At 41.9% G+C, this 26,398-nt stretch overlaps 2 protein-coding genes across 2 annotated transcripts in view; both read left to right on the top strand.

The window, feature by feature from the left end:
- The first annotated feature begins 6,394 nt into the window (after positions 1–6,394).
- On the top strand, positions 6,395–21,764 carry LOC118563212. The gene is made up of 10 exons (XM_036137440.1): positions 6,395–6,768; positions 12,563–12,700; positions 12,798–15,224; positions 15,906–18,248; positions 18,360–18,479; positions 18,602–18,919; positions 19,117–19,314; positions 19,926–20,167; positions 20,863–21,256; positions 21,533–21,764. The coding sequence occupies exons 3-10, from the start codon at positions 12,846–12,848 to the stop codon at positions 21,617–21,619; spliced, it is 6,081 nt and encodes a 2,026-aa protein (XP_035993333.1). The 5' UTR covers positions 6,395–6,768; positions 12,563–12,700; positions 12,798–12,845; the 3' UTR covers positions 21,620–21,764.
- Positions 21,765–21,851: 87 nt separating this feature from the next.
- Positions 21,852–26,398, top strand: part of myo15ab (myosin XVAb) — a 73,268-nt gene continuing 68,721 nt past the window's right edge. Inside the window, exons 1-8 of the mRNA XM_021308562.2 lie at positions 21,852–22,041; positions 22,139–22,248; positions 23,603–23,677; positions 23,916–24,006; positions 24,108–24,113; positions 24,197–24,300; positions 25,324–25,387; positions 26,152–26,265. Coding sequence (XP_021164237.2) covers positions 21,922–22,041; positions 22,139–22,248; positions 23,603–23,677; positions 23,916–24,006; positions 24,108–24,113; positions 24,197–24,300; positions 25,324–25,387; positions 26,152–26,265 — 684 coding nt within the window. The 5' untranslated portion in view covers positions 21,852–21,921. The remainder of the gene's footprint in view (positions 22,042–22,138; positions 22,249–23,602; positions 23,678–23,915; positions 24,007–24,107; positions 24,114–24,196; positions 24,301–25,323; positions 25,388–26,151; positions 26,266–26,398) is intronic.

Here is a 26,398-nt window from a genome sequence, read left to right as displayed (position 1 = left end):
GTGAGTGGATACAAACTCATTTCTAAAGTGAACGCTAAAAAAGAAGCTGAGACGAGGCTGTGGGAGGAGAGGGAATAAACCATATACTGTTTCTGGGAGAAGACTACAGAGAAGGGTTCACTTTGGAGTGGTTGGGTTTAGGCATCGGAACCAGGATCCAGCGTTTTTCGAAAAAGAAAGGGCAAATATTCCGTCTGTAGATGTGTAAAGCTGGTCGAGAAAAGGTTTGCAGAGGTAAACATAACAAAAGCTCTGGAAAACGTTGACTTGCCACACTTTTCAGATTTTTTTAATTTGTAAAATACTGTAATTCAAACAATGAAAACCCATGTGTCGTTTTCCTTCCACACGACAAGTATGTGTCAGTCCCAAGTATTGAAGTTATCATTATTTACAGCTCCAATACTATCATAAGCCAGACACACAATGTAAAAAGAAAAAAAGAAGAAAAAAGGGAAAGAGGCACAAACACCTTTGAAAGGCACTGTAGGAATCTCCCTTTAAGGTTAAATCTACCTGACCTTTACATGCTCATATTCTTCTTTTCATCCGCAACAAACTGCAGACATTTTAAATCAATATTAGAGTGTTTTTCAATTCAGTTCACTCTGAGCTTTGAATAAAAGATGAAAGTCCAAAAGAAGGTGTGTGCTGGTGAGTGGCTGGAGCAAACCCACCGTGGGCTGGAGCCCAACAGCAGTCAGGTGTGTCTCTGAACAGGGAGGGGTTCCATATTTGAAAAACTGACGCTTCAGCAGCAGCAGGAATTATTTGAAACTGATGGACACACAGCGGGTCTCTCACCGCTCAGACAGCCTTGTTATCCTACACTATGCAGGTGGAGCCTCTATCACTCGGATGTGGAAGTATCTCCCCCGCTGTTTTTTTTTTCTCTCTCTCTCTCTCTCTCTCTCTCCAATCCGGTCTCTCTCCTTCTCATCTGTCTGTGGGAGAATCTTTCCTGTTTCTTGTTGCTGTCCTCCACACAAGCACACACCTGTCCCTCTCGGTCCCCGCGGAAGCTTTTCTACAGTCACCCTCTGACCTGCTGCGGAGAGCGGATGTCTCAGAGCAGCTGTTCCAGCTAAAGGCTCGGCCGACTTCTTCAGGAGAAAAACTACTGCCGGTCATTCACTCACTTCTTACTTCACTTTACTTGTGTTTTAGGTTTGCAGATACGACTTTATCTGTATTAAATATCCATTTAAAAACTAGCGAATTAGCTTTGGTCTCATGCGTTCTCCAGTTGGTCCTTTTCAGTGGCGCTCCTTGCACGATTGTTGTCGTGGGCGAGCCCCTCGTGGAATTTCTTTCTTTCTTTTTGTTGTTACCGAAGCAAAGCAGATATTGCCGCAATTATAATATTATTCAATTGGATTTTCTTTGTCTCCATGTCACCAGTCCACAACAATCTTAAGACAAACATGTTTCCGAACTACCATGTTCGGTTAAAATGTAAAAAGTTCTAATGGCTAATTTTGAAGCCTCCATAATTCTTTTTGATGCCCTAAACAAGTGCTTCTCAATAAATTTGAACGTCATCTGAAAAGTTTCAAAATGCAGTTCCAGAACAGGCAACTCAGTTTGTCTGGAAATGAAAACATAAAGCCCCTGAAATGGATGTCAATGTGCTGTAAAGTGAATGCGCTATACTTGCATACTTGTCCTTTTGCATGATTCGCTGCATTCCTGCAGTAAGACAGGCGGCACTATGGGGCAGTGGTTAGAACTGTAACCTTGCAGTAGGTTCAGATCATGACCTGAGCTCTTTCTGTGTGACGTGTGCACGTTCTCCCCGTTATACGTGGGTTCTCCCCAGGTTCTCCGTCTTCCTCCCACCGTCCTAAAACATTGGGCTTAAAAGCTGTTAGAGATGATTCGTCTCTAGTGTCTGTCTATCTCCGAGTTGCCCAGTGAAGAACTTAAGATCTGTCAGCGGTACTGTATATCCTGCCCTTCGTCCAGTGACTGCCGGAGACAGAGATCGGCACCCCTGCAAAGATATACACAATTGATGGATGGATGAAAGTTGTGAGGCGTGGATCCAACCAGTTTTGCTGAGGTGTTAAGGACGCCCAGGGTTCTGTAACGGCAGCCTTCAGTTTGTCTGCTGGATCTGGAGTCCCTCATCTTCCTCTGGATGATATTCCATAGATTCTCTCTGAGGTGTGAGGCAGGCCAGTTTGCTGGTCAGTCAAGTACACGGATGTCAGGGTTACTGGACCATGTTACTGTACCTGTGGCAGTGTGTTGGGACGCCTTTGCCTGCCTTAATATACTACATTCTGTCCCGGGGTCCCCCGCTCCCTGTCTGTTTAAACTTTGCTGCTCCTTACACTAGTGGCTGTCCTCGCTCTCCCTGTACCGGGCAGTCCAGGGATTTGGTTTTGGTTCGCTGTGGTTGTATCTTGGCTTGTTTGGGCGTGCTTGTGTTATATCATGCGACACTTGATATTCACTCTTCCATTAGCACCATCAACTAAAGCTGATTTGGATAAAATGTAACTTGTTTTTTTAAATTAGTGTGTCTCCTTTTTTCTTTTTGTCATGACCCCAGGAGCCGGGTTGTGGCAGTAGGCCGGTGCCAAGATCTACTGGAAAGGTAAATCTGCATCTCCATAAAGCTTCTCAGGAGCGGGAAACATGAAGAGCTCTAAGATTTCCTGTTGTTCTGACTTTGAGATTGACAAAACAAAGCAGATGGCAAGGCTCTTAAAATCGTCACTGAAACTTGGATTCTGTACCTTTCCTCTTGGTCTTCCAGAATCTGGAGAAAGATGAGCAACATTTCCTTTCGTCTGAAAGGCAGGCTTTAGACCACTGAGCAGGACTCTGGTCCTTTCACTCCTTAGCCCATATAAGATGCTTCTGACATCCTGCACAGTACATTTATCTGAGCAAAATTTACTCAAATCGAAAAAAATATTTTTGAGTGCGACCAATTCGTCTGTTTCTGAGTAAATTTTCTTTGATTTGAGTAAATTTTACTCTGACAAATTGACTGTGTGGATACATCTGTGTGTGGCCACTCCACAGTCTCCATCTTGAATGAGCTTTGCTTCACAATTCTCTAAAGCATGGCCTCCAACTCAAGCCCACCTTCAACTTTTAGGTGCGTCCCTTTTCTAACACACCTGAATCAAATGAGTGGCTCATTAGCAGACATGTAGAACCTGATGACCTGCTGAGGGAGTAATTGGGTTGTTTGGAAAAGGGAATGCAGGATGGTGGCTCTCAAGCACTGGCGTTAGACAGAATTACCTTTTTTACCACATGTTTTCCTTCCACTCAACCTTCTGTTGAAATTCTTGGATGCTGCCAGTTTAGCAATGACTCTTTGTGAAGGATTTTTTTTTTTTTTTTGTGCTTCTCTGCAGGATAACTGTCAACTAAGCATCGTGTTGGCTATGACATGCTACTTCTTTATTGAAACCCCCCTTTTGATAAATTGGTGACCTGCAATGGTCAAATTTTCCAAGGGACGGAAACCTTCTACCACAATACACTTTGCAATGAATGTTCAAACATATTGAGATGCTCCTGTTATATGGAGGATGTACATTCCTCTGAAACCCCATGTCTATATCCTGTGCCCTAATATGCGGTCCTATATTTAGCCAGATAAATGTATATTTTTATATATATATTTTTATGTCTGTTAAGAGGGATCTGTGTAGAAGGCAGTGCAGGATTAAACAAGCTGAGACCTGACAGCTGTCTGCTCTGACCAAGACTGTTGGGGAAGTTGTTTGTCTGCCAACTGCAGCAGGGAAGGCATACATCTCCTGTAGGCAACGTTAACCCGTACGAACGATCAGATCTATAGTGTATAACTCACTGTTGCAGCAACAGATCTAAAAATAGCCCGAACGTAGCCGAAGGCTTGTTGCTCGCTTCTTCTGTTTTTTTTTTTTTTTTCTTCCTTTCCTAAAAACCAGCCAGGTCCGAGCGTCGCGACTCGGCCCCCAGCAGGGTAGGAGGCGGAAGCCAAGAAGTGTTTGGATTGCGGCGGCCAGCTGGTGATGCCGGGAGACGGCAAGGTCGTCTGGGTTACGGGTCGGATGCGGCGGAGACGCAGCGGTTCGCGGCGCTGCCTCCGCACTTTGTTTGTTGTCAGGCGGGTCCATCTGGCGGGCAAGGGAAGGATCGCTCATGTTGGAGACGTCATGTTCTCCCCTCTTTCTCTCCCCCACCCCCCTGGTTGTAACGCTCACCTTCATCTGTTATGTACGGTGGCCCTGAGGTGCAAAGCGCTACAACTTTAAGGAAAGCACCCCAACATTAATGAAAGCGCTACAACAATAAGGAAAGCACTCCAACATTAACAAAAATATTACAACATTAACAAAAGCACTTCAACATTAACGAAAGCACTCCAACAATAACGAAAGCGCTGCAACATTTAGGAAAGCGCTGCAACATTAACAAACCGGAAGAGGTACGTCCCAGTGGGAGACCTAAGAAATCGCTGATTGGACTACAGCTCGTTTTTACTTTTGAACCGAAAGTTATTCTGACTTTACTGTGTTTTTTAAAACCCTGAATGTTCTTGGTGATCCAAACCGTAAGATGCAGTCTAAAACGCCACTTAGTCTGTTTATAAGTTTCGCTTTTATTAATTATGCTTTTTTTTTTACTACGTGCGCTGTGTTTCTGTACCTCAACGCTCTGGTCCGCTCCTCTCCCCTCCCTCCCCTCGGACCCAGGGGCTTTTATCAGCGGCAGCCTTATCACTACGTTTAATGTCTCTCTCCACTCCTACCAAAATGTCCTAATTAAAATCAATAGGAGAGTCCGTAGCTGTGTTTCATGCTATTTTCTTTTTAACGACACAGAACCAGTGGCGCTTCGGTGGGCGTGCTGCCTTGGCTTGAATTCAGGTGCGCAAAATTACGTTACATATAATTTAGGTGTGCACTTTTAAGGGTCATTTCAACAAGCTTGTAACATCAGGAGCTTCAGTTCAGACCCAATATTCATTCTCTTCCCTCTAAAGGAGCCCTATACAGTTTTTATTTATGCTTTTCCCCCACTGTTATCCCTCGCACGAAGCGCACCAGGGTAAAATAGAGCAGCTGCGGATCATGCGTAAAGACGCAGCGTGAACGACGCAGCCCTGTATGCTTTAAGGGTTAGAGCTGAGGGGAAAATGTTGGACCTTTTAGGCTTGATCAAACTCCGCCTCATTCACAAATGAGACCAACATGGATAGATTAATGATAAGCTGTAGTTTCATTATCAACTACGATAACATACAATCTGCTTCTGGGGAGGGGGGGGGGCGTCTTTACGCATGATCCGCAGCTGCTCTATTTTACCCTGCTGCGCTGCGTGCGAGGGGTAACAGTGGGGGGAAAAGCATAAATAAAGACTGTATAGGGCTCATTTAGAGGGAAAAGAATGAATATTCGGTCTGAACTGAAGCTCCGATGTTACAAGCTTGTTGAAATGACCCTTAAAAGTGCACACCTAAATTATATGTAACGTAATTTTGCGCACCTGAATTCAAGCCAAGGCAGCACGCCCACCGAAGCGCCACTGGTTCTGTGTCGTTAAAAAGAAAATAGCATGAAACACAGCTACGGACTCTCCTATTGATTTTAATTAGGACATTTTGGTAGGAGTGGAGAGACATTAAACGTAGTGATAAGGCTGCCGCTGATAAAAGCCCCTGGGTCCGAGGGGAGGGAGGGGAGAGGAGCGGACCAGAGCGTTAAGGTACAGAAACACAGCACACGTAGTTAAAAAAAAGCATAATTAATAAAAGCGAAACTTATAAACAGACTAAGTGGCGTTTTAGACTGCATCTTACGGTTTGGATCACCGAGAACATTCATGGTTTTAAAAAACACAGTAAAGTCAGAATAACTTTCGGTTCAAAAGTAAAAACGAGCTGTAGTCCAATCAGCGATTTCTTAGGTCTCCCACTGGGACGTACCTCTTCCGGTTTGTTAATGTTGCAGCGCTTTCCTAAATGTTGCAGCGCTTTCCTAAATGTTGTAGCGCTTTCGTTATTGTTGGAGTTCTTTCGTTAATGTTGAAGTGATTTTGTTAATGTTGTAATATTTTTGTTAATGTTGGAGTGCTTTCCTTAAAGTTGGAGTGCTTTCCTTATTGTTGTAGCGCTTTCATTAATGTTGGAGTGCTTTCCTTAAAGTTGTAGCGCTTTGCACCTCAGGGCCACCGTAGTTATGCTACATCCCCCCCCCCCGGGTCATCTCATGACACACTTTCCCACCTTGTTCAGTCCGGATGAGAGGAAATGTTTGCAGGAACGCTGCAACGCAAGCAGGTTGCTGCGAGATGAACAAACTTTCCCCCTCTCTCTTTCTTTCCCCCGTTATGTTTCGCTGTGTTTTAAATGATGTTGTTACATAATCATTTTTTTCTTGCGCTCTTCCTTTTAGTACCTACTCCGCGTAAATGTGTGTTGCTTATGAGCGACACTGCCCACCCACGGAGCTCATCAGCTCTCACCGGAGTGCGTGGAACTCAAGCCCCCGGCCCGGCCGCCGAAGAATAGCCGTCGTTAAATATTCATCCTCAGTTCCCGGTGGCACATTTCTCCCTGCAGACCGACCCCTGCTGCTTTGAGCTCATGCCAGACGAGCAGAAAAGGCGTGGAGCGGCGTGGGCAATTAGGATTAGGAAAATGTAAAAAAAAGGGGATTTTTTTTTTTGTCTTCCCTCTTCTTTTTTTTTACCTCTAGGCTTAGAGGATGGGGAAACGTGACTACGGAGCACCGGTGACGTGAAAGTCTTCCTGAGGTAGGTGTTGGGTGGGAGCATGGATCTCTGCGTGTGGAGCACATTTACGCGCTGGCTAAAGTTGGTCTGCGCGCTGCAACCTTCTTTCCTGCAAGATCAATGTTTACAATCGTCGGGAAAGACCTGAACGCGGCCATTTTTTGTTGTTGTAAATATCTTCTTAAACGGTATATTCACGTGAATTCCACACCAGATGCCTTCAAGCACCAAAGTGATCTATAAATACAAAGAAATCATCTCCAAAAAGTTAGTTAATATAGACAGACCCTGTGTGTAAGAGTAAACAAAATGCTGAATAAAAGTGCAAAAAGCCATAAAAACAACAAATCCACTGAAATATGTTACTATTTAAGCAGCAATACTGTTTCCTATCAGTGACAGCTTACATCTGCCGGTTTAGTCCTAATTGATGGTCTGTTGATGGTTTCTCATTAAATAGGTGAGACACAAGAAGCATCCCATCATGGGTATAAGCAAGGATGTGTTTTTGATACCATATCTTTGCAAAGCATACTGATGGCATTGGTTGCAGATGTAAATCTAAACTTTTGAACCTTCCAGAGTGCACCGTTTGGGCCATAATCTGGAAGTAGAAAGAACATTGCCTTACCATAAACCAGCCACGACCAGGTGCTCCTCACAGATATTTGATGGAGTCAAAAAATAATCCGAGGAGCTGTCCAAACACTCACAGAGCGCTTTAGAAAGAAGTGGCATTAGCAGGCAGGCTAAAGTTTTTCCATGAAAAAATAAATAAGTCACTCAAACACAGCGGCCTCTCGGCCCACTTGCCACACAAGATTCCAACGGCAAAGAAAAAGACCTTAAGGGTTGTTTATACATGGCCGCAGACCATTTTAACAATCTAATGAAATACTGTCAGAATTCAGTCTAGTCAGATGAGATCAGTCTTACTCATGGATTGCCATTGCAGCCTTCATGTTTTAAGGCAAAACAGCATTGCACAGTTCCCTGAAAATGAGGCTTTTTTTCCTTCAGCAAATGGTCCTGGCTGACTCCGCCTAGTTAAAGTAAGGATAAATGAAGAGATGCACTAGTTGATTCTGAGTAAGAATTAGAAAATTAAATCTAAAGTAGATTTTTTTTGGCACAGTGATGACAAACAAGAAAACTCAATTTTGGAGAATAATTCATTGAAGATTAAATAACTGAAGGTTAAAGTACATAGAAGAGTTGAATCCAATTTGTGGAAGAATGGGTCGTATACACGCCGGATTAAAGCATGTAACTAGTTTCTCCATATACCAAATGTCTTGTCATTACCAACCAAAATCTGTTTTCCAGTATTATATAAACTTCATTGAGTGTATTTCATACCTTCTGCCATTTCACTTTATTACACTTCAGTTATGTACTCATTTCTTTTGATTTATTTGTTCCTATCTGTGGATTACTTGCAGGGTTATTGTGACCTGTTGTCAATATTGTTGTGATAGTGAATAAAGACCCAAGTGTAGGACATGATGGAGATAAGACTTAATGAAAAAATGAAAAAAAAAGCATACAAATAGTTCACACACAAGGAATCAGGCAAGGCACATGAGAACTGAAATACATCGGGCACACAGAGTAATAGGGTAGGAGATGAGTCCATGGAAGATAGCAGGAACGAACAGAGTAGAATAACGGAGGAACCGGCAAATGAGAAGAGGAGACCAGAAAGCTTACATACAGAGGGAATGAGGAGAGAAGGCATGGAGAGCAGGTGTAAGTTATCAGTTGAGTAATGGACAGCAGCTGAAAGCAATGAGGGCTGAGGAAGAAGGAGAGTAATTAACAGGGGCAGAACAGGGAGGAAACACAGAATGAAATCTAATGATTGCAGAATGAACTAACAGAAACCACAAAAGTAAAAATCTACCAACGCTAAAGGATAATAAACTAAATAATGCATAATCCTTAAAGAACCAATCCAAAACAAACACTTGTACATTATGACAAACATATTGTTAACAGCCTAATTAGAAATGTATTTACTGAGAATATGTTAGCATGTACAACTTCTTTCCCCAATGTGCCTATATTACCTAAATATTGTTGTAGTTTACCTACGACCATGGTCCTCATGCCGTGGTGTAAGTGCCATTTTGCCTCAAAAAAGATTTGGCACACTTACTTGCAGGAAAAATGTCTGAAATAAAGGAAAGGTAAAGCCAATAAACACATTGATTCTTGCTTGATCTAAATAAATCTGTTAACCTCACAAGTTGGAACATGGATCTGGGAATGACACCAAATGCAACCTAAATGTGCTCCAGTTCCAAGATTTAAAACCAGTGGGATTTGTTAGTTGATATGCTGAGTGACCGTGCTAGATACCTTTGGCAAGACACATGCTTTGTGCATTTTGATTGTCAAACACCAACTAACATCTCCACAAAAAATATTGTTCATTACTATGTGTTAAAAATTTAATGAGATAAAATTATTATTATAAACACAACTGAACAGTTTTTTTTTTTTTTTTGGGGGGGGGGGGGGGGGGGGGGGCTATCTTCAACTTTAACGTACAAGGCAGCCAAATTGGATTTTTAGGTCTGGGTTGGTAACAAACATCTGACTTTCTCACTTGTACTTCTGACTTCAATGGACATTTCTGTTGATTATTCAAACTTGAAACTTTGACTAAAAACTGAACACATACTTCAATTGTGTCCTGCAACCAGTGACAGCGAATAAGATATTTTGTTTTGTTTGTTTTAATGACGTAACCCAAGAGACTGACAAAGTCCCAGTCTTTTTGTAAGCGCCATCATATTGGCACTTGTTAGAAAAAGTTTGAGAACCTCCAACCTGATCTAATCAACTCCAAATAGTGCTGCAGGTGTTGAACTGCTCCACTAGATAGCAGCAGATTGCTGTGTGTGTGTGTGTGTGTGTGTGTGTGTGTGTGTGTGTGTGTGTGTGTGTGTGTGTGTGTGTGTGTGTGTGTGTGTGTGTGTGTGTGTGTGTGTGTGTGTGTGTGTGTGTTTTAACTGACAGAGATGATCTCTTGCTTCCCCTCAGGACCTAAATGCTTTTGATGAGCCTCATCACGTGCACCTCTGTTGTAATTCTGCTTTGTTCTCCCAGGCATGTATCCTGGTGTCTCTATGCTGTTTCCTCTTTACAAATTCTATCAAAAGATGGAGGACCACCTGCCAGCACCAATTGCTTTGGCAAGGGTGGGGGAGACTGGCTGCCTACAGTTGATAGGGGGTTTTCATTCTCCTAAAAGCCACAGGAGCCGCTAGACACAAACTGTGGGAAAAGGGATAAACATTTTTTGCATAACATTAACCCTTTTAAGGTGTGTTTGTGAAGCCTTGTGCACACATGCATAAACAAAGACTACATGTGCTCTTTGCCGGTTGGTAATAATTAGAAAGACTTTACGTTCTGAAATATCCGGATCTGGCAACCCAACACCTGTACCCTGTAGCAGGACAGATCCGGCAATCTGACCCCTTCCCTCGGGAAGAGGGATAATTTGCTTGATGGCACTAATAATCACAGCGCTGTTACCGATCCTTCACTTGCTGGAGCTCAGTGTGTTTGTGTCACTGATACCTTAGAGGTGTGACGTCATATCTTTAAGAAGTGTGTAACTCCTGCCTCTGCCCCAGTTCCTACTTTAACACATTTGAAACTAGGTTAGGAGTGGCTACATAGCTATTTCAATTTAAATGTATGTATTCAAATCCATCCTAAAACCCCTAAAGATAAGTATGTTTGATACAATAGGGGAAAAAACAGCAGACCGGACAATAGATGCAATGCAGCTTTTCACACACAACTTCTGTCAAGCTAATCAATTAAATCAATTAAATCTGAGGTTGTTAATTACTCAGTATTTGTACTTTTGACAGCAGCCTTTCTGCCAATCAGGCTTATCTTCTGCATCCCCAGAAGATAAGCCAACCATGCTTATCTTCTGTCGCTCTCCGGACGTTTTGTATTATTTATGCCCCGCCCCCTCAGCCACTCAGAGATCTCAAGTTTCACCTGTAGAGCCAGATGACAAATTAAGGCTCCTTCCATGACCTGGGACAAGGAACTGTCCACACACACATAAGTACACACAGAGAAACGCGGCTCGTCAGCTCATCTCTTGCTTGCACACATACACACACACACTTGAGAAAACACACTCTGTACTATGTACAGGATGCCATGTCGAGTAAGGGAATGTGTTGTACTTTTCAGTAAAGGACATGATACACTCAGGAGAGGAAGCACGTTTCTACCTGAAGTTCTTATTATTTTTTTATTCTTTTCTGATCAATAAAGAAGACGCTTGTGATCGGGACGCACCATACTTGAAGATCTCAGACTCTGACCACACCAAAGGCAGGTCGTCTTTAGTTCTGATTGTCACTGAAGGGGAGGAGACAAAAAGGGGGGGGGGGGAGCTGTACTGCTTAATGAAACTGTCAACTCTGTTACAAGAACTTAGCATTGGCTACGCGTCTGTAGGAAAAAGACTGATCTGCTGGAAGGGTAAAACCTTTTTTATGTGTTCTATTGTTGTTTAGTAAAATAAGAGATTAGTAGACCATTAGTAGACTGTATTGTTTTTTGTTTTTTATTTAGTCTACAGCTTTTAACTGTGCACTCTGCAATAAGCAGGCATTTGTTTAAGATCTTAGTTGTGAGGAATTAAAATGCTGTAGCTTCTGAAGAAGGTTTGGACACAGTATTGTGCAATCTTTTCTTTTTACTTGATTTCATCAGAGTCTTTGTAATATTTTGAAGTGGCTTTGATTAGTAGTTCTTCAGGCTTTCTAAAGGTTTACAATAATTGTTCTTTAAACAATTTATTGTATGTTCTGTGTTTAAAAACAAGGAAAGTGGATAAAAGAAGGAGACATGAAAAAAGGGAATTTCTGTCACAGATGAATAGTACCTGAAAATCATCTCTTTAAGAAACAATAAAAAAATCCTGTGTAATTTAGTTTATTGAGCAGATATTGAGAAAATTATGTTGCCTACCCGCTACACAATGTGAAATTGATGAAAAGTTATCGACTGTTTTCCTAAATGAAAAGTGGGGCTTAACTAGTGGGCTAACCAAGCCTTACTTTAAGTCTGTTTGTTTTGTTTTAAAAAAAAAAATTGTGATGAGAACGGTTGGCTAAACATTTTAATACAGTATTCTTGGCTTTCTGAACTGGCAAAATCTTAGACTAAAACAACAAAGAAGGACAAGAAAGGCTCATATAATCTTTCAGCTGATCATTTTCTAAATACCGCGTTTTCAGCTAAACAAAATTTCTGGAATTACCTTGATGATTTTAAATACAATCTTATTGCTGGTAAACTTTGTGATCTTTGCTATTTTTATTACAACCAACTTAATAATAGGGAATCAAGCAAGTCATTGAAAGAGTTCTGTTGCTGGACAGAAAATCCAAATTCATTCAAAAATGAAACTATTCAGATGTTCGGAAGTGGTGTCAACCCTTGAGGGGGCACTTGAGTACCACTCAAGTGCCCCCTCAACACTTGAGGACCATTCTGAAAAAAAATCAAGAGTGTTATAAGAGAAATTTTAAGAAGAGAAGGACAAATTTTGACCTTTGAACAATTCCATACTTTTCAGAGACACCTGCATAGCAATTTTACTTGTTAAGGTGAGGTGCTATCAGAATAATTTTATAATAAATATAATACAGGATTTTATAGCTAAAATATGGGGTTCTTGAATGACTTCAGGATGAAGCACTTTAGTGATTATGTAAAAATCTGATTTAAAAGACTTGAGATATGAGCATTGTTTTTAATATCTGTACAGGAGCCTTCATGGGGGCCAGATTTGAGCAGTGTGGAGCTGCGAAGAACAGGTGGATTTCTTCTCAAACTAATGGTGAACCCTCACATAGTCCCAGTGGAAAATCATACAGTCACATCTAAAGCAAGTAATATTTTAAAGGTTAGTTAAAACATTTTGTGCATTACTGACAATTTTTTTTGTAGCTTTACAAACATAATACAAAATGTTGTCTTTTTGTGTGTTTTTTTGTTTAAAGGTCAACATAATTGATTCTTGTACTGGGGGCATGGTGTAACTGATCAAAATGCCTGGCAAGAAAGATACTAAAAAGGACACCAAGAAAGGTGGGAAAGCCGAACCGGAGAAAAAAAAGGAGGATGAGAAGAAAGCAAAAGATGACAAAAAGGGTGGAAAGGATGAGAAAAAGGGAGGAAAGGATGACAAAAAGGGTGGAAAGGATGATAAGAAAGGGGTTAAGAAGGGAAAAGAGGAGCCATCCAAAGGAAAAGATAATGGGAAAAAAGGAAAAGACAAAGGGAAAGGTAAAAAAGTGGAGTCAGAAGAGGAAGAGGAGGAGCTACTGAGTGATGAAGAAGAGGATGATGAGTTCAGTGACGAAGATGATGAGGAAGATTCAGAGGATGACAAAAAGAGAAAAGGGAGAGGCGGCAAGGCAGGTAAAGACAAGAAAGGTGGGAAATCTAGACGTGGTGACGACTCTGAAGACGAAGATGAAGACTACGATGATGAAGAAGAGGAGGATGATGAAGATGAAGCAGCTCACAGCAAATCTAAAAAGAAATCTAAAGATGATCGCCACCATAAAGGAGGAAAATCTGACGTGGATGCAAAAAAGAAAAAAGGCAAAAAGGAGGAACCACCGCCTCCAGTTAAAGAAATTCCAAAGAAAGGTCTGAAGAACATGTCACAAATGTTCATGAAGTTTTCCGGCATCAAAAGGCGCAAGAACAGTGTAAAGAAACTGAAAAGCACATCACGTTTATTCCTTGGTCTGGGAAGGAGGAAGAGCCGGCTTGCTAAGAAAAAACGGCGCAAGTCTATGATGAAAAACACCTCTCGGTTTATGATGAAATTTAAAAGCAGCCAAAAGAAAAAAAAGGAGAAAGAGGCAAAAGAGAAGGCAGCAGCCAATGGTGGGAAAAAACCAACATACATGTTACTTCGTCTCGGTGGAAATTCAAACAAGAAAAAAGGGGGCTTCTTTAGAGGTCTATTTAAAAAGCAAGATGGCACCAGTGACGACTTCAAGAACAGTAGTGTGCTATTAGGTAAGGTTGCTGCGGCGACTAATTGGCTTACCAAACGATTTCTGTCAAAAAAGATGCAAGAAAACTCAAGGCATCACGGTTTAGGGGATCGTAGAGGAAATGCACGGCATTCCAGCTCCAGACGGTTTCTGCACGGTTACCACAACAATGGTTATGAGTTTGAGGAGGAAGATTACGGTTACGACCACCAACATGTAGTTGACCAGAACAGTTACATGTATGAAGATGGCTATGGTGATTATGGAGTTGAGTCAGTGCCAGGATATGGAAGACAGGGTCAGTATGGTTACTTTGAGGATGAGATGGGAGGTGCAGACTATCAAGATCTAGGCTACTATGAGGAAGATGAACTATATGATCCAAATGGCGAATATTATGATAATGGACTTTATAATTACAATGACCCTTATTCCTCCTCTCAAGGGTATTATGACACCCAGGATGCGAATTATCATGGGTACCAGCAACAACAAGCAGTGTATGGTGATGAAGCCCTGGACTACTATTCTCAAATGAATATGGGTCATATATATGGAGGGGAGATGGGAGGATTTCTCGATCCTCAGACTCATGTCTATTATGATGAAAATGGTCAGGGAGCTTACTATGCAAATGGCCAACTGGATTACTCTGACACTGGGCAAGCAGTTTATTATGGGGATCCTTATACAACAACTATGGGAATGCAGGGAGGATTTCAACCAGACTATCAGCTTGGATATAACGAGAATGGTATGCAATACCAAGACTTGAGCTCCCAGCACCCTACATACCCATTGGGAGGCCAACAGGTCTTTGGGTTTGAAGGGTCAGATATAGATAATGTAGATAGCCTGATGAATCCACCTGGGGATGGCTTTGGTGGAATTCAGCAGGGAGACGTTACATTTAGAGTTCCTAGACCTCAAGTGCGCCTGTTTGGAAAAGAGCGACTAGATGTTCCTTTGCCTCCTCCACCTACTTTGCCTCCCGATCCAGAGTTTGAAGACATGTCAGATATCCAGTATGAAGACCAGTTTCCTCTTGCACCTTATCAATTTGGAGAGATGATGTCATTTCAGCAGCAAATCCCAGTACCAGAGCAACACATGCCTATGTTTCCTGTTCAACAGCAACAAATTATGTCAACACAACAGGTAATGTCCCCACAGCAGCAGCAGATGATGTTTCAACAAGAGAGTAGCATGTTGCCTCAAATGATGCCTACACAGATGTCACCACAACAGCAGATGATGTTTCAACAAGAGAGTAGCATGTTGCCTCAAATGATGCCTACACAGATGTCACCACAACAGCAGTTGATGCCCCAGCAAATTATGTCACCACAGCAGCAGATGATGCCAGAGCAGTTGTTCCAACAGCAACCAATGTCTCCACGACCAATTTCGCCACAGGTAATAGTAGTTCTAGTCTTGTCATTGCTTTTGTCCAAGAGGGAGTGACAGAATATATCTAACAGAACAGTACTTAAAGATGTTAAGGTGTTGTGACAATGAGCAGTTCCAGGGTGTTAAAATTATATATTTTGTGATAAGTTGAGCTCAGCTTGTTGCACAATATATGTTGCAGCACTCTTGCTGAACTTTCTCTGAATAAAGACTGAGAGTGTACTGAAGAGAAATTCAAATGTAGCATTTAGAAAGAGGTTGGGGTAAAAAGTAGTGGCCCTCAAATATTGAAATTGCCCATATTTGTTCCTTAACTCTTGAATGGCTGCATTGCCCTAATGGAAGAAATAAAGTATATCCTTTATCATTTCTGGGACTTTTAAGATGAAAATTATCTAGCCTTTATCAGGTTCTATATTACTTAGATCTAAGTTCAGATGTACAGAATTAAACACCACATATTCTACCATAGTATCAATTACAAAATAAACATGTATCCCAAATGTTAGTTGTTTGTGACACATTAAAATAGACAAAATCTATTGAATCTATAGAAACTATTGTATATGTTGTTACATTGTTTTAGTATAAGTATATGTTGTTGAATACAATATGCATTGTATATAATACATAACAATTAGTAATGCTATGGCAACGTTGAATGTGCATCTTTATTCCCCACTACAGATGATGACAGACCCAATGATGATACCACAGCCCCAGGGTTACAACCTCCCTACAATCCCAACACCAACAGCCATGATCATTAAACAAGCAAGCATGTCTCCTCTTCCTGCACGGCGCATGCAACCATCTCCAACTCCATCTCGCCACTCTGTCATCATGCCATCTCCACAAATGCAACGACATCCTGCTGCCATGGGTTTGCCATCACCCACCCCTGTGGTTGCACAAAGACAGATCCCCTCCCCACAACCTTCTATGAGGGGTGGGTTCATTAATGCTCAAAGACCTCAATCTGTTTTGTCTAGGCAGATTTCCCCTCCTGCTTCTCCTATGGTGTCTCCAGTTCTCCATCGGAGAGTGCAGCCTCGAAGGTCACCTTCTCCTCTGGCTCGAGCACCTTCACGCCCCCATTCTCCCCATGCCTCCATAATTCGTCGTAGTCCTCCACCTTTGGAGATAGGACCAATGAGGCAGCATTCTCCCCCAACGTCACCCCGTGTTTCCATGAGGATGCGAACTCCCCAGCCATCACCCACTCCTGCTCGTAGTCCATTCGGAGGGAGAAAGATGCAGGAAGCATCTTCACCTCCCCTCTCCCCTGGTCTTGCAACCGGTCCTCGCTCTCCTCAGCTAAGTCGAAGGCCTTCACCATCTCCTTCTCACCGAAGTTTATCTCCTGCTGGGGCTCAACCAGCCCCATCCTCTCCTACGCTTTCTCGTCGCTCAACTCGGCTGCTCAGGGACCCCACACCATTAGCCAGGCCTAGGGCATTAGGAAATGTTCCTTTAGGTACTGTCAGGCCCTCCCCCATGGGTCTTAGAGGGCGTCCAGTGCCCCCACCCACGCAGAATGTGCGTCCATTTCGTGCCTCTTCTGTAAGAAGTAATAGATCTTCTGTTCTTACCATAGACTCCTCTCTTCACTCTTCTCCTTTCCATTCACCTCTTATGGGCCACCGCGTTCCCCTGGCGAGGAGAGAATCTGGCCGTCCCCGTTTTCGTCCCATTGCTCGAGGGCGTCCCCTTAGGGCCCAGCAGTCATTAAGAAGCATGCCTCCTCCCTCCCCGCAGCCCTCCCTTAAGCACATGTCACGCAGTCCATCCCCACGCTTCTCTCCTCGACTGAATCGGCACTCCTATGTGTCAGGTCCCTATGCTGATCCTTACACTGAGTCGTCTCAACAATTTGTTGCCCCCTCTACTCCCAGGTTATCTCGTGCTTTGCAAAACCAGTCAGTGAGAGAAGCATCCTACATTTCTCCACTTCAGAGACCTCAGTCTCCATATGCCTCATCTGTACCGTCATCTCCATTGCTCTCTGGAGCCATGAGAAATAGTCAGGCAATCAGAGGTGTGGCTTCTTATCAAACGCCACAGTTACAATCCCAGTATGGACCAACTGTTGTTATGCCATATGATTACATCTCTGAGCCTGGCCCAGCACCATTGCTTCAAGATGCACTGCAAAACCAAACTGGTTTAACACTACACCCTTACGCTGATCTGTCACAACAATTTGGTGGCCCTTCTTCTCCCATGTTATCCCGTTCTTTGCGTAGCAAAGGTATTCGACCAGATGCTTATACAGCCCTTAGACCAGAGGCAATCCAAATGGAAGGCATGGGTCAGATGGCTCCAGAATTAGTAGAACCTCATGATCCTACACTGCAGAGACCAATGTCACCTTATGAGCAGCCTTTGCTACCTCCTTCACAAATGCTGTCTGGAGCTCTGCAAAATCAAGCAGTGAGGGAAGCATCCTATATTTCTCCGCTTCAGAGACCTCAGTCTCCATATGCCACATCTGTACCGTCATCTCCTTTGCTTTCTGGAGCCATGAGACACAGTCAGGCAATGAAAGGTGTGGCTTCTTATCAAACCACACAGTTTCAATCCATGTATGGACCAACTCCTGGTACACAATACGATTACATTTCTGAGCCTGGCCAAGCACCATTGCTTCAAGATGCACTGCAAAACCAAACTGGTTTGCGTAATATGTCTGCTTTAAAATCTCCTATGATGCAACGTCGGAATCCTTATGCCCCAGCTGGGCCTCAGCTCCACAGTGCTCTTCAGCAGAACCCAAATCTCCGCCAGGCATCCTTTCAGACACCTATGCAACTCAGAAGGTCCTCAGTTGTACCTCAGTCACCCTCTTCTCCAATGTTGGGTAGAGCTCTTCAGAACCCACAGGTGATGCAGGCATCATACCGGCTTCCAGAGAGAACCTTGATGAGTCCTTATCCAAATCCTCGATCTTCACCATTGCTTGGTCATGCACTGCAAAACCAACAAGTCCGGAGTGCCTCATACCTAATGCCTGATGGATCAGTTATCAGAGTAAGTAGTATGTTCAAATAACTTTCTTATTGTGTTTTGTCTATTCAAAGGTAAATGTTATAACTATAACTCTCATTCTGTTTTTTGACTCGCCATTGTTATTTCAAACAGGATCCTCGTTTACTTCAGATGCCAATGTCACCTAACCTTTCTGGAGCTCTCCAAAACCAGCATCTCAGGACAGCTTCATATACTCTTCGCGATGGCACCATTGTAGATCCTAGACAAAAAGTAACCAATGACTCATAGTTTCTCACTTTGCATTGAATTTACCAATAATTTATGCACACATCTCCTTTCAATAACATAGAACCTTGTTGTAGATAATTAATATAATTTTTTTTTCTGTTCAGCCTCCTATTTCCCCAAACCTTAGTAGGGCCTTGAACAACTCAGCCATACGTGAAGCTTCATATTCCCTTCCTGATGGTACCATTGTGATAGATTCCAAAACGGAAAAGACACCCAACCTTACAGCAGCACTTCAGAACCCTTACCTGAAGAGTGCTTCATACACCCTCCCAGATGGCACTATCATCATTGATCCACGGAAACCTACCTCACCAAACCTGTCTAATGCTCTTCAACAATCGGCATTGCGGAATGCCTCATTCACACTACCACAAGGAGTTCGGGACCCAAATATTCCAGTGTCACCAAATCTGGCAAAGGTAAACTATAGATTCAGATTTCTTATGTATTTTCCTTTTGTTTCTCCATGTTTTCAAACCACGTGTTATTTTAGCTAGTACTTAAAGTTTCTAAACATCAATGTTTATGTTGTTTTTCTAGTATCGCTTTGTAATATAATCTGCTGCTTCATTTTTGTTATTTCAGACACTTTAACATATGCCATTTATTCTCATAGGCCCTAGGTAACCAAGCCTTGAGAGCTGCTTCGTACACCCTTCCAGATGGAACTATTATTGTGGACCCGAGGAAGCCAAAGAGTCCAAATCTAACAGCAGCCTTGCAGAATCCATATCTAAAAGGCATATCTTATGCTCTGCCTGATGGAACCATCATCATTGACCCAAGAAAACCAGCTGGCCCTAATCTATCCAAAGTATGTGTCTTCTCTTCTTAAGCTTTCATACAAGCTGTTCCGATGTTTGACTAAAGTTAATCATATTGTAGAAGCTTCAGTCTGTGGAATTATACAATAATGAGTTACATGTAGTGCCTTGCAAATTATTATCCGGGGAAATATTCCTAAAAGAAAGCCCACAGAAGTCCCTGCTACAGTTTTCCACAAGAGTTTGTGGAAAGATGGAGCTAAAAACAGGCCAATAATCCTGCTAGACCGCCTGTTAAATCTATATATGAAATTATTTGAATGTTTTAATAAATTCAGTTTTGAAATCAGCAAATGTAGTAGAAGCAACCCCAAAGACTGGGCCTTTTCATTTTAGGTAAAAGTGGTTTTGCAAAGTATTGACTAGAGGGGGCTGAATACAAATGCTTACCAGAGAATTTCCTAAACTCTGAAAATTATTCATGCATTTCCTTTTACTTCACGTTTATGCAGTACTTTTTTTGGTTTATTGTGTAAAATCCTAATAGAATATTAAGCAGTTTGTGGCTTTAACATGAAGAAATGTCAGTTTGTTTGCAAGGCACTATAGGTTAGGGATTTAATATTGAATTAAGTAGTTTTCTTTTATCCATCACCTTTAGGCTCTTCTGAACCAGAACGTTCGCACTGCAACGTACCAGCTCCCTGATGGTTCTTTAGTTTTGCCTGGCCAGAAACCGTCCTCTCCAAACCTGGCTGCTGCTCTTAGGCAGAATCGGGGACTCCGTTCTACTGATCTGTACCATCTCTCTGACACCTCCGTCTTGTCAGGTGTACCCAAACCTACCAGCCCCAATGTTGCCTCTGCACTGCAGAATGATGAACTGCGTGGTGTCACTTACAGGTGTGGAACTACACTTTTAATAGAAAACTAGAAATTATTAAAATAACAAAACTTTTCACAGTGTTACAAAGATACATTTTCACTAGCTAAGAATCTATTGAGGAATTTGGGTCTTTACCCAGGAGATTATCCCCTAAGGCTTGTTGTTGATCTGCCTATTTGTGATAAATATAATTTGCTTCATAACATCTGCCCTTAACAAGATTTTGTTGAACAGACACAAAAAAGGCTATGTTACATGTAAACAATATGAAAAGGTAGTTTAAAGTGAAAACTATATAAAGGCTTCTTTAGATGTCTAAATGTGGGTCAAGGGATTGTTGAGGTTGGTCAAATTGGTAAATGAACCCATACTTTCAACATCTTTGTTTAAATTAAATTTGAAAGCAAACAGGGCTATAAATTTCACATTTTTAATACAAATGTTTCCTGTCAAAACAAAGAAAAGGAGTGGTCTACCTTTAATACCCATACAAAAGGTGCCCATAGACATCAAAGCTTTGGAGAGATAGCAACATTTTAATTATTCAGTCATATGCAAGAAGCAAAAACCTTTTATACGTAGTATTTAGAGGGTAAGTAAATTAATAAAATGCAAGTTTGGTTCCTGGACTCCTTATTCTCATTTTTAACCAGTGTAATACAGGTCTTTGCAACATTATCTTTTAAAAAAAGAACTATTCTTTGTTTCCCAGGCTTCCAGATGGCTCTCTTCTCACACGTCGGTTCCACAATCCAAAACTGTCCGATGCCATCCAAAACCAGCAGCTTCGTTATGCTTCGTACACTGTGCCAACAGAACTTCAGGGGGAGGACCATCGCTATGCCGTGATACCTCCGTACGGGCCGCGATCGGGCCACTGGGCCAGGAACGTCAGAGGTGGAGATGAAGGTGGGGACGATGTTTGGGCAGCCGAGAGGGTTTTGCCGCATGGGACGCTTCAGAATTTGTCAAAATGGTCCATGTACAAAGAAGATGGGGTAATGGATGGATATTCGCCAAGCCCTCGGGTTGCGGACAAACAGCCTCAGAACCTAGAGTGGACTCCTGGCAGAGCTAGAGTACCAGGCCAAAGCTGGTATGACAAGGTATTGTCTTTTTCCTGTCATCAATGTTCAAAATAAATGCTTCTGACTTTTTGCTGAATTTTGGTATTTTTAGTCATGTATGCATAGTTCAAGTAGTACCTAAAATATTCACAAGCTGAAAAGTCATAAACTTTTACTCCAGATTTACCATCTAGATTATCCACATTGCATTGCACTGTTTTTATGTCAGCTCTGCAACCAGCATTGATTAAATGTCTCAAGCTTAAAAAGAGCTATATCATTTTATTGCTCTAATTGTGTATTAATTGTGTGCAGATCTATTCCATAATAAGCATGCCCACAACAGGCCACAGAGTTGTACGCTGGGCAGAGGGAATGGAAGACATGACTCAGCTCCCGTAAGCACAATTCAAACCCAATATAAATGTTGCGCATTTACTCCTGTTACACTCTTTTAACCATTATGTAATTTGAAAAAGCCATAGCCTTTAAGTTTCATCAAGCATTAATTTACTGTGTGTGACCCACTTCAGTAGGAGCTTATTTGTCGCAGCACGTAAGTAAATTTGTGTGGAACTAATATTGTGTCAAGTGCTAAGAAAAGCAGAATTTATGCCAATGCAACAGCAGTTTAGAAAAGAAGAAAGCCCTTTATTGTCTTTAGATAATAATGGAGGGATTTCAAAGGGAATGCTGGACTGGTTATGTTGTGTGACATGTGCTCACTGGATTTGTTTGAATTTCTCCTGTTTAATTTCAGTGAGCTGAATGAGAATGCAGTTCTAATGAACCTGAAGAAACGCTTTGACCACGAACTTGTATATGTACGCTCAATGTCTAACATGACAGTAAACTAACACAATAAAATATCACAAACATCGAGATATGTTTTTTTAATTACTCTCTGTTTCCTTCCCTCAGACTTACATAGGGAGCATCCTTGTGTCTGTGAACCCTTACAAGTTGCTCAACATCTACGGCACAGACATGGTGCACCAGTATGAAGGCCACGGTCTGAGTGACAACCCCCCGTAAGACCGAGAGTGTCTGTGTGTTTCGATCCTTCCTGAACTTTCTAATCTCCTTCCTTTTAAACAGTGTCACTTTTTATTCACTTCCTTAGTCATTAGTGATCTAAATTCAACCACTTTGTGTACAGAGGGTCAGATTAAGTGAGCATTAGAGCACAGTATCTTGCAAAAGTATTTATATCACTAAAATATTCACAATGTTTTTGCATGAATCCTCACTGAATCAATACTTCACACGACATAGAACAACCTTTCAGTATAATTACAAGTCGTTTGTGTTATGTCTTTAGGAGCTTTGCACGCTAAGAGACAGAAACGGTGATATTAATGTCTTGCCGCATACTTTCATTTGGATTTTGCTCTGATCATTTTAGGATTGCACTCCTGCTGGAAAATTAAGCCCCATTCTGGATTGTTTTGCAGCCTCTACCTGCTTTTCTTCCAGCAATGCTCCATATTTTGGTTCACACAACTCCCAATCAACTTTGACCAGCTCCTTGCTGCCCCTGTTAAAGAACAGCATCTCCACAGCATAATGCCGCCACCTCCGTGTTTGACTGTGGGGATGGTGTAATTCAGGACAATGTAGAGTTTTGTCTCTGCCTCTGTCACACTAAACGTCGTCCATGTGGGCCAAAAAGCTTAGTTTTTGTCTTAGCTGATCCGATCACCTTCTATGTTTGCTGTTCCCTATTTGTCTTGCGTCAGAGGTGAAATTTGACTTTTTTTCAGAAAACACCTAATGGGTATCATTTGTGCTGATACCCCCACTTGAGTTCCTCTCTGCAGCTTCTCCAGGGTTACCATTGACCTCTTGTCTGTTTCTTTGGTTAATGGTCTGTTTGTTCTTCCTTTTAGTTTAGCCCTTGGTAGGTTTGCTTTCCATTTTCAGATGGTGGAAACTGAAATGTCCAAAGCTTGGCATATTGCTTTATGACCTAACCCTATTTGAAGTATAAAATACTAATAAAATACAACAATGTTTGTGATTGTGACAAACTAAGAAAAGGTAGCTGGCTTATAAACACTTTTGCAAGACTACCTTCACAGTATCATGTTACTGTATCCCATGTTCTTTGTGAACTTGTGGGTTTGGCCACAGTTGTACTCTTGCTCTGAGTATGTCCACACGTCTGGTAAGCTGTGCTCAGAGATGCAGTATTGTGGTAAGCAGGGGTGTAAATGCCAGCGCTCTAATGTGTTAGTGACAGGCTACTGTTACACTGTAGCTGGTTGGTTGCCAAGGCAGCGTTTCAGTCGTTTATTTTGCTGCCATGTCTTCACAAAACAGACACACACAAGACACAGAAGTACAGTAATGGCCATTCATTAAAAATGTTTTGTTGTGTTGCAGTCATCTCTTTGCCATTGCTAATCTCTCATATACAACCATGATGGATGCCAAAAAGGACCAGTGTATTGTGATCAGGTAGGAAACGCTGTCTACTGTTTCTGCTGATAATTTTGTCTCTCCTAAATACTCATTTCAGTGAGCAAAATGTAAGATAAAAAAAAAGCATTGCCATTTTAAAACCGCACCATGCCTTACAATGGGAAAAAAAAATTATAATTTCCCCTTGCACACACACATTTTGTTTTGTAGGGCTGTATTAAGGCATTGTGGAATTTCTTTCAGTTTTATTTATTTTTTGTTGCTTTTTTCTCAGTGGAGAAAGTGGGTCAGGGAAGACTGAGGCCACTAAGCTGATCTTGCGTTACCTGACAGCCATACATCACAAACGCAACGTCACACAACAGGTATTTACTGATTATTCTGTGCAGCTTCATACTAATTTAGCTTTATATTTTTACATTTTAATTGATTTGTTTTTGTTGCCCACATGCATCGTATCTTTCAGATAGAGGTGAGGTGTTTTTTTATGTATTACAACCAACATTTATTTATCACATGGCCATAGTCATGTGTTTGTTTGTGATGTTTTATTAGATCCTTGAGGCTACACCCCTGCTGGAGTCTTTTGGGAATGCCAAAACTGTCCGCAATGACAATTCTTCACGCTTTGGCAAATACACACAAATCTACATGGATGAGTGAGTAAGAATATTTGCTCTTGCTTTCGTTGAACAAGTCGAGAGAAGCAACCGTTTCTGTTTTTGTTGGTGTTTAAGAGCCATTCAGTTACTGATATCTGCAAAGTATTGGTGAATAGTAGTGAGCTTTGTAAGATCATTATGTTTCAAGGATGTATAGATCTTTATATCAGCAGCACAGCATGGATAAGACAGTGAAACTTTTGTATGAGGTAGCACAAGGCTAAATGAAAGGAAAAGGCTCAAGCATTAATCCCTGTGGCACACCACTGATCAGGGGTACTTTGGAAAAGTCAGTCTCACCATTTGCTGTATAAAAGTTTTTGTTTTTTAGTGGAGGTGAACCACTGAAGAGAAACACCGGCTCATTTTTCTAAGCCAATTGTGAGAAGGACATGATCAATAGCATTAAAAGCTGTCTGCAAATCCCACATTTTTATCTAAAGAATAATATGAAGGATAATATTGTTGGTAAGCTTGGAAGGCACTGCCTCAGTGTTGTGTTTTTAAATAAAATCTGATTTAATTGAATCAAATATTTCCTTTTTGTCTGTTGCACTCAAATCCTGATTACAGATATGGATCTAGACATAGATCTGTAGTTGACTAGCAAATTTAAGCTAACAATCTATTTTTAAAAGCCATCACCAACATTTATACCCTAATGCTGATTCAACAAACCTCTTCCCATTGTGTCTGCCATGTGCTAATGTCTTTTCTCAAGTAGCAGTATTTTATTTAGGACTTTGGTGTTTGCCCTACATAGAGCCACAAGAACCTATTTAATGGCATCTAATTTTGTGTAAGTTTACCCCCGAAAGGACACGTAACCTACTGAAACAGATACACAGGGGGCTACCTGGAAAATATGCAAACGTGTCCCAGAAGCACAGTTACACCAGGACCAGATCTTTTGTTAAAGCTGTGACGGAGCAGATCCGGGCACATTACACATGTATGACCTGTTACCTAACTCAGTGAGTATGTGTGTGTGCGCGTGTTTGTGTATGTGTCGTTCACTAGGGGTGTAATCAGCGGTGCCATAACGTCTCAGTACCTGTTGGAGAAGTCCCGCATTGTCTTTCAGGTGAAACAAAAACAGGAGCACACACCTATATACACACACGCCTGTACCACACTGCACAGGTGGAGTTGTCTTACAATTAAGTCATAGTGAGAAAGAGGACACTGTAGAGCTAACCTTGCCTGCAAGATGAAGTCCAACAGTATTTGTGCATTCACAAACGTATGAGAATCCATCTTGTACCGCTCCCTGCTTCAACCGTTTGTGTCCGACCCAAAAACGGTTCGGGCCAATCATGTTGCGGTATTGTGGTTTAAGGCGGGACTCACCGGTGCAATGAAAGCAAGAGCAGCCGAGCCCACAGCTGAACCAACATAAACATGGTAGCGCAGGAGGATGCATGCATAGCTGCTGCTATCACATCTTTACTAGCTTAGCTTTGTGTGTTTTCTCGTCATGTTTGCTGCTTACCTTCTGATTTGATACCGCGATTGGCTAAAACCAACCCTTGGTAGGCGAGCACTAGGTGTCGCTTCACCCAATCATCTCTGAGAGTTTTCCTGAATGTCCCGTCGTTCCCCAAACAGATTGAAATGGCGCAGTTCCAGGTTGATAATGTGCAGAACGTAGAGTGCTACACATTATCAATCTGGCTGGCAGATGCTCTCCTGCAGAGCAGGAGCGCATAGGTATAGTCCTCAAGATCTACTATCCTGCTTTACCAACAAATGGCTCATTACCAGCTGTCAGCAGGGTTGAATGACATGCCGACGAAATGTGTGAATGGTTGAATTCAGCTCATTCGTGGGTTTCGTTTCTATCCACAGGCCAAATCAGAGAGAAACTACCATATCTTCTATGAGATGCTGGCAGGTCTTCCCCCTCATGAGAAGCGCTCACTCTACCTGCAGGAGCCTGAGACGTACTACTATCTGAATCAGGTGCACTCACACAGCACATTCATTTATTTTAGTAATTCAATTCAACAACAAACTCAAGTATAGTTCCCTTGACTTTCTCAGTAGCCAGGGTTTTTTAATTCTTTTTAAGTTCATATCCTCAAGATTAAAAGTA

Source organism: Fundulus heteroclitus, chromosome 5 (genome assembly GCF_011125445.2).
Source record: "Fundulus heteroclitus isolate FHET01 chromosome 5, MU-UCD_Fhet_4.1, whole genome shotgun sequence".
Lineage (NCBI taxonomy): Eukaryota > Metazoa > Chordata > Actinopteri > Cyprinodontiformes > Fundulidae > Fundulus > Fundulus heteroclitus.
This window is presented reverse-complemented; position numbering and strand designations above follow the sequence as displayed.

Coding starts and splice junctions, on each gene's coding strand:
- LOC118563212 (XM_036137440.1), top strand. CDS start 12,846: ATGCCTGGCAAGAAAGATACTAAAAAGGACACCAAGAAAGGTGGGAAA. Junction 18,920..19,116: donor TGTCACCAAATCTGGCAAAG/GTAAACTATAGA, acceptor TTATTCTCATAG/GCCCTAGGTAACCAAGCCTT. Junction 20,168..20,862: donor CTGCGTGGTGTCACTTACAG/GTGTGGAACTAC, acceptor TTTGTTTCCCAG/GCTTCCAGATGGCTCTCTTC.